This window comes from Seriola lalandi, unplaced genomic scaffold (genome assembly GCF_002814215.2).
Source record: "Seriola lalandi dorsalis isolate HSWRI2012SDOR001 ecotype SW California unplaced genomic scaffold, Sedor1 jcf7180002054223, whole genome shotgun sequence".
Taxonomy (NCBI): Eukaryota; Metazoa; Chordata; class Actinopteri; order Carangiformes; family Carangidae; genus Seriola; species Seriola lalandi.
Window position 1 is genome coordinate 170,196 of NW_019524776.1, and position 12,409 is coordinate 182,604.

At 38.0% G+C, this 12,409-nt stretch overlaps 1 protein-coding gene and 4 non-coding genes across 5 annotated transcripts; 1 reads left to right on the forward strand and 4 right to left on the reverse strand.

Annotated features, from left to right (window-relative positions):
* Positions 1–732: 732 nt before the first annotated feature.
* On the reverse strand, positions 733–6,815 carry LOC111653518 (kinocilin-like). Its single transcript, XM_023404115.2, has 5 exons — positions 6,350–6,815; positions 4,114–4,182; positions 3,855–3,926; positions 2,323–2,416; positions 733–1,001 (listed from the first exon to the last, which is right to left on the reverse strand). Exons 1-5 carry the CDS (start codon positions 6,495–6,497, stop codon positions 926–928), a joined length of 459 nt encoding a protein of 152 aa, XP_023259883.1. The 5' UTR covers positions 6,498–6,815; the 3' UTR covers positions 733–925.
* Positions 6,816–8,917: 2,102 nt separating this feature from the next.
* trnag-ucc (transfer RNA glycine (anticodon UCC)) lies at positions 8,918–8,989 on the reverse strand. Its single transcript has one exon. It is a non-coding gene; the product is annotated as a tRNA-Gly (tRNA).
* Positions 8,990–9,221: 232 nt separating this feature from the next.
* trnai-aau (transfer RNA isoleucine (anticodon AAU)) lies at positions 9,222–9,295 on the reverse strand. Its single transcript has one exon. It is a non-coding gene; the product is annotated as a tRNA-Ile (tRNA).
* A 365-nt stretch (positions 9,296–9,660) lies between these two features.
* On the forward strand, positions 9,661–9,732 carry trnaw-cca (transfer RNA tryptophan (anticodon CCA)). Its single transcript has one exon. It is a non-coding gene; the product is annotated as a tRNA-Trp (tRNA).
* Positions 9,733–10,937: 1,205 nt separating this feature from the next.
* On the reverse strand, positions 10,938–11,009 carry trnap-agg (transfer RNA proline (anticodon AGG)). The gene has a single exon. It is a non-coding gene; the product is annotated as a tRNA-Pro (tRNA).
* Positions 11,010–12,409: the final 1,400 nt, after the last annotated feature.

The window sequence follows — 12,409 nt, forward strand, 5'->3', positions numbered from 1 at the left end:
GTGTGTGTGTGTGTGTGTGTGTGTGTGTGTGTGTGTGTGTGTGTGTGTGTGCGTGTGTGTGTGTGTGTGTGGACAGCACTAGAGGTTACTGAATGATTTTGGTGAACTGAACCTTTAAATGTTCCAAGTACTGCTTTCAAGGTGAGGTCCAGGGTGCTTTTGACCAGTGCATGCTGGGATAGATTAGTGTGTATGGCTGGGTGCTTAAAGAATTGTAAAATTGTACATACCTTCTGGTTTTCATGCAGGTGATTTTTGTAAAAATATATACTCACGTGTCTCAATTGTCAACCACTTCAACCCATTCTGGATGTTGTTCAATCAAACATTCAGTGTGTGTCCCTCCAGGGTTTAACTTGCAGAAACAGAGGGATTGTGGCAAGGCATTGTGATTTGAGGCCTGACAATCAAACTGCTGGTTGTCATCAAAGCACTGCAGACTCCTTGGGCTCCTGTTGCTGAGACCCATCAACACGGCCCGGCATTATTCAGCCTCACAGCATGTCACACTTTTTGTCAGAGCACAGCAGCCATTCTGCCAGTGCTGTCCTGAATATCAATGTATTAAGTTTGTGCAGTTCACTGTGTGCACGGAACGAATGTAGCTACTTGTGTTTGTGTGTGTGAGTGTGTGTGTGTGTGTGTGTGTGTGTGTGTGTGTATCTGTGTCTGTGTCTGTGTCTGTGTGTATCTGTACATGTGCATTGGTTTGCTCATGACAAACAATCACAATTTAATTTTCGAATATGTTTATGAGTCCACATAGGTACAATATCATGAGCTGATCTCAACAAACAGGACAGCTGATACAACAATCCAACAGGAAAACAATTAATTAGAAAGATTTAAATCAACATTTTGTCTCACATTTGAAAGAAACCTAATGGAGAAGATTAGCAGGGAAGTTGAATAATATGTGATGACATCAAGGCAGGTCTTGATCAGAAGGTGACTGCTTTTGTTTCCGTCTAGATAAGATGTCTGGCATCTCTGAAGACGTCCTGAAACAGACCAAAGCATGAGTCATATAAATAATATACTTCCTTCCATTCGAGACAATTTATATTTCTTTATTCCCCCTAAGTAATCCAAAATTTGATGCAGAGTAAAAATTTAATTAACTCTGAATCAATCATCTTACAGAGCTATAAAATGACTGAACTACCGTAAACAGCATATCTGGCAAGTCTGGATAATTTAAGCTTTAGACAGGCTTTACTGTCTAAAGCCTGACCTATACTAAAATGCAATAAATCTCAGTTGCTATTTTCAAGTATATTCAGGTTTTAAACGCTAGAAATCAGTAATAGGCACTGTCTAGAACATTTTACATTTATTCCACAAATGTAATGATTTGGATTATTCCCCATGATTATAAAGATATAAATAAGAAAATATATTTTTCTTTCGTTTAAAACATTAAGCATTAAAAAAGATTTTCTTACAACAAATGTCACTCAAACGTTTGTGAAAAGTCTTAGTTTTAAGTCCAGTGTATATATGTATGTATGTTTGGTGTCATACCAGTCAACACATGGCGTGCCTGGCTGATGAATGATCTAATCTGACATGACTGAAATCTGTCCAGTATCTGGGTTACTATAGCAACAGCATGCAAAGTGATTGAGTATGAAAAGAAGGTGATACCTTGTAATGATCACTTTTGAAAGTCCGTCTTTTTTCCTCTAAATGGCTTGGACAGGCAACAAAAAAACACGTGCTCTTATGTAAGGTGTTTTGTTGGCTATTCTACTGACAATTTTGCTATGATAAAAAAAAATGTCTCTAACTTTCAACAATAAAAAGTGAACTATATACTTGTCCTCATATCAGCTATAAAATAAGAGTGCAGCAGATACAGAAATGCTGAGATCAGATTGGAAAGAAAATTATTTTTTTCATTACAGTGAAATGTAATGAAAGTAAATGTAACATACCCTTTATATTAAGTGATAAATCATTTCATCCATGAATCAGTGTAACAGCTTAATCTTGTCAAAGTAAAGTGCATTTTTGGCACATCATCATATTTTATGATCGCATTCACTTTTATAATGTGGCATAGACTGTGGTTAATGAACATACTACATACATACATATGATCCTTAATGTTAGAAAAAGACTGTGGTTGTGACTTCAAATGGGATGTGAAGACAACACTTTGGTGCCAGCTGTGTTGTATTACGAACAATCTCCCCATCCTGCTCACCTTTAAATTTTCTGGACTATATGTATCTCTCACTACTTCTTACTCTTGTATGTAAATCACTAATTCACAACCTAATAAGAACATGATTTGCAAGAGTGGTTTCAATCTCATACCCCTCATCTGGGTTGGTCTCAGCCATGGGTCCGCCCTCCACAAAAGTTCCCATTCGACTTTTAGAGCGTTCCAGATTTTGTTGACTTTGAGTCCCTGCAAGACCACAAGAGAACAGATAAACACACAGCAACAGTTGGTATAACATTGCATGGTTCATCAGTCTGTGGAAATCTGAGAGCTGTATCACACTATGACGGCTGGCAGTAGAGGCAAAAAGTCTCAAGGAAAAAGGGCACACACATTCTTGGCTTGTCCATTATCTAGAGCTGATTACAAGCTGTATAAACATTTTCAAAATTTACAGTTTTCCACAACTTCTCATGCGTTTTTCAACCCCTTCTACTCATTCATACTTTCAGCTAAAGATTCCATTCAAAATTCAAAATGCTCAGAAACTGTCCTTCATCCAATTAGAGCGCGGCTACAAACAAACCAATCAGAACGAGGCTACAAACCAACCAATCAGAATAAGGCTACAAATCCTTTTCCCCTTTTTTTCCCATCTCTTCATACTTCTTCAACTGCTTCTTCATACAAATTCAAGGCACCAATGCAGTTTAGCTTCAGCTTGTGCAGAAACCAGCAATCCCACCGCAATTTCTTCTATCCTCCCAGTGAATTCTAACAGGAATTTTAAAGTAACTATTTGTAAGTTTTGCTTTTGCTACATAGCCAACGTCAGCATTAACAGCCTTTTACTTACTGCCAAGAGCTTCAGCCATTGTTGCATTTACTATACAAGAGGTTAGAATAAGCCCTCTGACCAGCACGACCTCTTCAGGGCAGCCTGGATACTACAGTGATTCAGTATCGCAGAGTGACGAGATGGGCCGACTGGGCCCGAGTTAGCTGGTTAGGATGCTAACATCAGAAGAAGTGATAGAAATAGAAGCAAAACAAGAGTTCACATTTGCGTCACTTTCAACCACTGGAGACACGATTGAGGAAAAGAATGAAGTTTGTTGCAGAACTTTCTTTGTTTCTTCAGCTGTCAATGCTAAGGTTGGCTATGCAGCAATAGAAAAGTTTACAAATAGCTACTTTAACAAGGAGATTTGAGTTTATAATATTGGTAGTTATTATTTTTTTTTAAACCATGTACACCTACAAATGACCTCTATATTACTATTATAGATAAAGAATGATTGACTTTCAGTTTTTTATTTGAATATGCATATTCATTTATCTTAATTTATCTGCCTACTTTTCCTTTTCAGGAAAGCCGATATATTCCTTTGAAACTTTTTTACTACTTTTTCTTACAATTCAACTGCACCCCATGACATATTAAGGAGATGTATGATGCTCTGCAGTAACCACCTAGACACAACATCTCTCTCACTGCTCTTAACTATTAGCTCTCCTGTGTAGAAACAAGTGTCATATTTGTTATCAACGAATATTGGACACAGACTCAATGGTTCAGTGTCAAGTACCTGAACCCCAATCCCTTTGAATGTTATGTGGTAGCATAGTATTGATTAGTGGCTTTTTGGTTTAGGGAAAGGCTGGCACAGACGCTCACACTCACCTTCTCGTCTTAGCATTTCAATTGGTTGTTCAGGAGCGGGATTGGCAGCCGTTGGGTGCACTCTGAAGTTTCCTGAGAATTTAAGATATATTCTGAGCCAAAATGTTTCATTGACAGAACAATTATTCTTAATTAATGTATTGAACAAATTCAGGCTGCCATTTTTACCATGGCTCATGTGACTGAGCAATATGATGTTTATGTTGTAAGTCTTTAAACTGAATTTTCAAATAATGAATAAGGATATCAAACAACTTACCAAAGGATGGAAGAATATGGTTGATGTTCAGCCAGGCTTTTATGAAGGGGTAGATCGATATGAGCAGGCCTTGAAAGCAGAATCCATGATCAATTTGAAAAATGATAAAGTAATACTGGTTTTATTATAGTGCCCTCATCATTATCGGTGAAATAAATGCTTAGTAGTGTGTCACAATCTTCAATTCCAAAGAACTAATAATCGATCAAATTTATTTTTGGCACTATAATAAACTGAAAATAAACCAGGAGTGGAAGAAAATATTGTGTACTGCATGCTGTGAGGAAAATCTCATTATTAGGGGATATCAAATGTCACTGTAATATAAAAGCATATATCTAGTCAGTTGCAGATTCTAAGTTCAAGTGTTTGAAATACAAAATCTGACTGCTATCAATGCCTTTGAGCCACACCAGGGGGTGAAAAAAAAACCCTTTTTCATATGAATCCCCATACTTGTAGACATCACAACCAACAATAAGATTGCTTGATGAAACGTCTATTCCCAAACTGTAACTGTCTTGACGTAGCCTTCAGATTAGTTTTAGTGTACCAGATACAGTGTGAGATGTTTCTTTCTGTTCAACTCCAATATCTTAACCGCAGGGCTTGTGTGCCTCTCAGTGGCACTCTTCTCCAATTCAACACAGTTATTGATTTCCCTTATAAGCCAGAAGAGCTGGCATTAAACCCTGGCAGGTCCTGAGGGTGGCTGTGATGCATGTCTGTGCCTAAAATGTCATGAAACTGCAGAAGGAGTGAAAAGAATCTGTCGAGAACACTCTGTTCATACTCATTAGTCAGCCTATGTGTTGGAGGAGGCATCATGGCACATAAGCCCCAAAACACATAATTAGATGCTACTTAGCTGCACAAGAGCTGCCAGAGTCAACGTCTCTGTCAAACTGCTGTGCATGGTTTTGATTTGCCAAAGTCTTGTGCACACTAGAAAGATAAATTAATTATTGAATGCTGATCAAATCATCAGTGAGAATATTTCACATTAATTATGCATGTTGATGTTGTCTTCCTCAGATCAAAAGCCCTGTCCTTTGCTCTTTCTCTCCAGGAAAGCTCCTGAAGGCACTCCTTTATCTTGGCAGTGCAAGTCCCCTGACTATCAGTTGGTTCCAGTTACACTGTTGTATCAGATGATGGCATGGTGTGTTTTTCACGAACAGTGGATGGAAAATGTCACAGACCACAGATCTTTGTTTCTGACATTTTTTTCAAACAAAATATTAATCAGTTTGCATGTTGGACGAGTGTGTCCTCCTTTAACCAGACAGCACTTTAGGATTTTTTTTAACGTTTGTGTGTTATTGGCACATCTTCACTCCCTCATTGTACGGGGTCCTACAGATCCTGGTGCTATATATGTGTATATAATAATAATAATAATTGCAAAATCAATCATTTTTTTCTTCAAATATACAGTTTTCTTCTGACCTTATTAAAGTCAAAATATAGAAAAGTATTTCACTAGTCAAATTCTCTTTTGCCACTTACAAATTTGATAAAGGTGACAAAATAAGGAAATAAACATGAAGCCTTGTAATCAAACAAATGAGAAAATATGTCATGCTTTGTGTGTTATATGGGCTTTGCTTGAAAATAATCTATTCCTTTTGTTGTCCAAAATCTCATTCACAAAGAAATGGACAATATGTTGTCCTACATTGTGACATAACTTAATTTTTGGGGGCAGTTATTACCCAAAGAGATGTAACTCCCTGTTTGACCTCTTATGAACAAGATGTATTCAAATTTACTAAGGGGGTATTTCTGTGTAAAAAGTACAGTCAACACCAATCACAGGTATTGAGCATATGTAAATACACTGCATTTAACCGTGATTCACAGCTTGGGTCTCTGAGACTTCAAACAAAAGTAATCTGACAGTTTCTGTAGCAGCCTCCTGAAACATGTCATCAGCTCAGAATCTTGTATATATGCAATTCTCATAAAACTTGTGAAAGTCACTGAGGGAGGGATAAGACAATGCTGGTATGTTTTCTAAGCTGTTAGAGAGGACCCAGGGTCTCCAGGGCTCCAGTCAGAACATCATGGTTAATCCACTAACACACAATCAAATATTCCATCAATATTCAGTTAAAAACACTACAAGAGTAAAAAAGTAAAAAGCAAGAACATCAGCAACTTTAGCAATGTAATAATCTTTAGACGAATGGTCAGTCTTTTCCATAAAAATTGTTTTACACAGACACACACTCACCGAGGCCCCCTGCTCCCAGGAAGATACCTCCTACAGCATCAGCATCACACTCCCTGGACACCCCAATGATGATGCAGCCCGCCACAATGCTGAGCAGGGCCGAGCCCACACATAGCCCATGGTACTCCCCGACACTGATGGGGTTCATTCAGCAGGTCAAGACCCCCCACCTGCCCCACACACACAAACACACACAGACACACACACACACACACACACTCACACAGTGACCAGTCCTGACACTATACTCTGTTCGACTTGGGCCCTCACTGCCACCGACAAATACTGCCATCTACATGAGCCTCGCCCCTCCCTTGTTTTAGTCTGTCTGACACAGAAACACTTTCTCTGGCTGAGCCTCCATCTCTATTCTCTGCTCAAGACGTCTCATGCATCTTTAAAGATGGAGCTCTGGTTCCCATTGCCACCGAAAATTAGAAAGCTTGGGGCGCTGACTCTTATGACAACGATACGCATGCTACAAATCTGATCACAGCCCTCCTCCTACCAGCACTGGCATCCAGTATCAGTGAGTGTCAAGAGTGCAATTTACAAAATATTGAACACTAAAACCATTAACAGCTGTGCTGCTGCCGCTGTCTTGGACACGTGTGGTGCATCAGAGACTTGAAAGTAAGACACAGTAATATGACTACAAGGGCAGAGCAGCAGAGAGACAAAAAGGAGAAGTGTGTGTGTGTGTGTGTGTGTGTGTGTGTGGGGGGGGGGTTAGAGAGACAGAGTTAGAGTATGTGCTACTTGTGTGATTTGTCTGCAAGCTTGAAGGGAATGTATAATGAAAGGTTCAGAGAGTCCTCTACGGTGGGGGCCCGAGGCCATCCACAAAGGCCTGCCGTTGCCATAGGAATAGCATATCCATGGCAACAGAGGGAAAAAGAGGGTAAGCAGAGGATTAACACCGGTGAATAGGATAACAAATGAACTTAATGGGTAGAGGAGAAACAGTGACATATTTCCTGATCAACAAGTAAACTCCTTCCATCTTTCTCTAAAGCCACATGTCTGGATATATTATTAATCAGTGCTGTCAATATGGAGTGTGTGTGTGTGTGTGTGTGTGTGTGTGTGTGTGTGTGTGTGTGTGTGTGTGTGTGTGTGTGTGTCACATATGCAGCCGATGCTTATGTTATGGTAGTCCTTGTTTGTGGTTTGTGACCATTGAAAAGTAACTAGAATGGTACTGAGTAGAGTGCATACCTCTGCCAATGACAAACAATCAAGATCCATACACTAAATGTGTATGGATTAAAGGTGTAAAGGAAAATGATAAAAAGAATTCCTGGATCCACCCATATAACTAAATGGAATAAATTCTGAACTGTAAATCCAGTACTCTAAAGTGGTCTTTTTTTCTGAAGTTATTATATGTTCTCTGTACTGTCTATCAGAAAGTTGAGCACACCTCCCTTTAGGCGTGAGTGCATAGGCGATGTGAGTTGAGAAATGATATCATCGTGAAACAAAATTGGTGTTGGAGAATTTCTGGGAATCTAAAAAGAAATCTGTGGCCTTGTACTCTGGGAGGGAACACAATATGAGAGGGGCTTTCAATTATTACAAGACTTGCTGTCTTGTAATGCAGTGACATACTATCTCCAGTGTTCACATAATGAACACAGTAAATGAATGGTTACCCTCAATCACCACACCTTGAGCTATCAGTGTGGGAGGCTGAGCACAAGCTCATTACACGTGAAGCGATAACCACAAATGTTAGTGAATGATACAAAGGAACCTCTTCATTCTAATGTCTTTGAGGTCACTGGAAGCACAAGCAATCTTTCAAGAAAATGTATATTGAGACATTTATTTTATTTTGTTATTCTTGGGGCTTATTTTTCCCTGCTGGAACACAAGAATTTCCCAATTTGGGAAATTTCATGTATTTAACAAACAATAATGAATTTAATTATAGGCATTTTATTGTCTAAATTACCATTGTGCAGTTCACTAGTGCATTTCATTGAAAGTACACAGGATTTGCTTAGCTGTACATGTTGAGCAGTTACATCTCTACAAAGATTTAACAGCACCACTTTCTGAACCACATTTATTAAGGGTTTATAAGCTGCTATTAATGGCAATGTTACTGGTTAATAAATAATTTACAAATTTTTTTAGATCAAGTCATAAGTCATTAATTGTAACAACTGTCGCATTGCCTAATCTTTCATTAATGACTTATTTAGATTTATAGGTGACTGACTAACATTTGCTGGCAGTTTATTGCAAATTAAGAAATCCATTAGCCTTTATGAATGTCTTACTAACAGCATAGAAGATGACTTATAGAAAGTGAGAACCGTTGTACCCTTTGTTAATGACTTTGATTTGATATCTACAGACAGGGTCTCTGTAATGAATTCAAGTACTAGCAAAGGAGGATGAGGATTTTCCTCAACCTGGCAACCAAAAAATTGATGTTAGTAATAAGTTTCAATTGTTCTGTAAGGCATTAGTAAATGATTTATTAATATCAAAATGAATGAATGATTTATTTACCATTAAAAAAACTATTCACATAAAAAAGAAAAAAAACAAAAATCCTGCGTTGGCCGGGAATCGAACCCGGGTCAACTGCTTGGAAGGCAGCTATGCTAACCACTATACCACCAACGCTTTCCATTTCCACTCGGGAAGACCCTGAGTCAATGAATGAGTCAATCGCTCTAGTGTTTCTGTGGAGCACATGTTTACACCGTACATAAAAGCTGTGTTCGGTAACATTCAATATGGAAATTCGCTGAGGCATATTGTGGCATTGCAATTGATACCACGTTACCCTGGTGAATGTCTGCACATAATAGGTACACCCGCGAGAGAATCTACTATTAACTTGCAAAAGACGCATTGGCCCGTACGGGGATCGAACCCGCGACCTTGGCGTTATTAGCACCACGCTCTAACCAACTGAGCTAACCGGCCCGACATGGCAGACATATAGTCATATTTCGCTATTTCACTGCACAAAGAGGTATCCTGACTAGCATTAGGATGATTCACCATGACACGACAAATACGACGCTACAAATAACAAATAACAAATAACTTTTTAACAGTTTAAAAAGTATATTACATTATATAATTAAACATTTGTGTATCTACTTAGTGACCCCTCCACTTTTTCAATTGATACTTCTAATGCATATAACGCTAATCCTCCCTTGTAATTCTTATTGTGTTTTGTTGTCTTCTGATAATGGTACTTTAATTTCGAAGATGGAAAGTAAAATATAAAGGGCGATTGTGGATTATCTTTATCACGCCCATTTACTACCTATTGCGACTAAGACCTCGTGGCGCAACGGTAGCGCGTCTGACTCCAGATCAGAAGGTTGCGTGTTCAAATCACGTCGGGGTCAATGCTTTTCTAAAACAAAAAGGCTTTTGCTGAGGAGTTAGCTTGCTTGCCTCCAGAGGGCCCTGTGTCCAGCCAGTCCGTACAAGGTATGTGGTGCAGTCATGACAACATACCATTTCTTGCTGGTTGTCGTTGACCATAAGGTGCGGTACTAGCCTGAGGTGGGTTCTGGCATCCCTATGGAAACACGAAATTTTGCTTAAGAAAATAAACTTTGCATTGCAGGGCAAACCATGACGTTTTAGGCAACTCTTCACAACAGTACAGTATTGAGAAACACTATTACTTAAAATTAATTTCACTTACCTTTATTAAGTTATGCAGGAAACCCCCCACCAGTTTCAAAGGAGGTGGCTGCACACAGCTCCAACTGTTAACAGGAATCCTGGAAAGCTTTTGAAAAGTTTTCCTTGAAGTGAAAGGATGCCTTTAAAATGTTTTTCAAACATTTTAAGTGTTGTGTATGTACCACAACTGTTGTGGCTGTAGATGTTGCGACACACACCAGTCTTACGGCAGTTTGCCGCAAATGAGGTTATTGGCACGTGCAACCAGAGTGCAAGCAATAATAAAGCTGGCGAGTTTAAAGACGTCGCGGTTCGTGTGTCCCTGGACATAACACCAAGGCCTTTAGGTCAAACTACTCTATCTATGAAAAAAATAAAAGATTGATCAATCATCTATTTAAAATGAATTTAATGCTGTAGACAACAGTATGAAAATTGACTAATTTACAAGTATCTTTACTAGTATATTTCAGCCAAATAAGTAAGATTGCTTTTACAGCAATCCCACCTAATTATTAAGATAATTATTTTTTAATGCAGTGAAATTTTAGATTATCAAATTTACATATCAGTATATACAATAAAATAAACAAAATAAAAACAGATATGATTTCTCTGTCAGTGACTGATCTATGTATTTTGATGTATATCCTTTCCATATTTTTCCCATGATGATGTTCTGTTCTATTTTGCAGAAATGCACTACCCTCGTTTAGCTGTACTTCACATTCCTTTAAAAAAAATCTAAGCTTACTTGCACTGGCAAGTGACACTGGAAGAGGAAAGTGCAATGATTCACATTGACCCAATCACATATTGACCTGCGGGACATCGTGGAGCGACTACTCACTCTAAACACTTCGGGACAGACACAAATAAGATTAAAATGAGAGATTGTCGCGAATTGTTGAAAAAAGAAGGGCTCGTCCGGGATTTGAACCCGGGACCTCTCGCACCCTAAGCGAGAATCATACCCCTAGACCAACGAGCCAGCTGTCACAGATACGCTGTAGGACTTCACAAAATTCCTAAATGGTAGAAAACTAGATCAATTTAAGTTGATGCTTTAAACTATACTTAACTATATTCCGTAATAATGTGGACTCACTGTATATAAACTCTACATTATGACAAAATGACAACATATAACAGTTTTTGCTGGCATACTATGACCAAAAACTTTTTTTCACAAAGGCCCGAAATATTTCCATTTTACGAACTAGTAATACAATGTACAGTTGTTGCCACCAGAAAGCTATTAAATGAACTAAGGTCGTTTTTTATCAAGTAGTCCTTTTCAGTCCTAAAGGTTTTTGAAGTCTTGCCAGTAGTTGGTAAAATGAACTTTAGAGTTGATCTTCCACATCACTGCTAGATAATTGACGAGTTCTGCAGGAATGTTATTAAAGTTTTTTTTAAGTAGATTCTACTTAGATTTGGTCATTTTACTCCTTTTATCCAACAAGACAATACATGTTAATACAATCATATGAATCTTTACAAAGATATATTCCTAAGAGGTTTACCTTATAGTTACCCGTAAATTGGCCCAAACTAGCTAACTTTAACCTTTTAAAAGTTTGGACGTTATAGCATTATGTAATTATTGGCATGACATGGCAGTGAACTACCATGGTTCAGTTGGCTGAAAATGGTTAAGCTGCCCAGTTTAGGTTATGTAAAGAATAACCAGGCATAATTACTGCAAAAGCAATAGCCACTATCACAGCCATAGATATGAGTTTCCGCATCCAACACAAGCCAAACATAGCCAGCCACAGCAAGGGTTTCACGTGGCAGTTTCTCTTAAAGTTTCTGTTTGCTGAAGCTACAGATATGGCAAAAACCCAAATCTGCAAGAACTTCAACCATAATTGTTTGACAGCATTATAGTAAGATCACGAGGACTATATATATATATATATATATATATATATATAAAAGATAATAATAAGAAATATATATAATAAAAATATATAATAAGATAACAATAAGATAATAATGATTAGAAGAATATGGCGTCAGTTCATTAGAAATATTATGGTAATGTTGAAACGCTTTTCATTTCTATTTTCTAATCTAATCAGATACATTACTGCCCACTGTCGAGTTTTATCCCCTCTCGGTGTTTTTAAAATACATTAAAGTCTTGTACACTAACAAATGAGCACAGGAATTCCCTAAAGCTACTTAAGATTTTTTTGCTTAAGAGTCAAACATTGCAAAATGTTGTTTTTTTTACGGTAGCGTTTAATAGTTATTAACAGTTCTTATTCTGTGGAGATGCGTTTAAATACACATTCAGAGGGGACACGTGTTTGAGAAGCTTACAGTACTGTGTACATCACAGCATACTGTACACATGTACGCCGGTACAATATCCCTTACTGA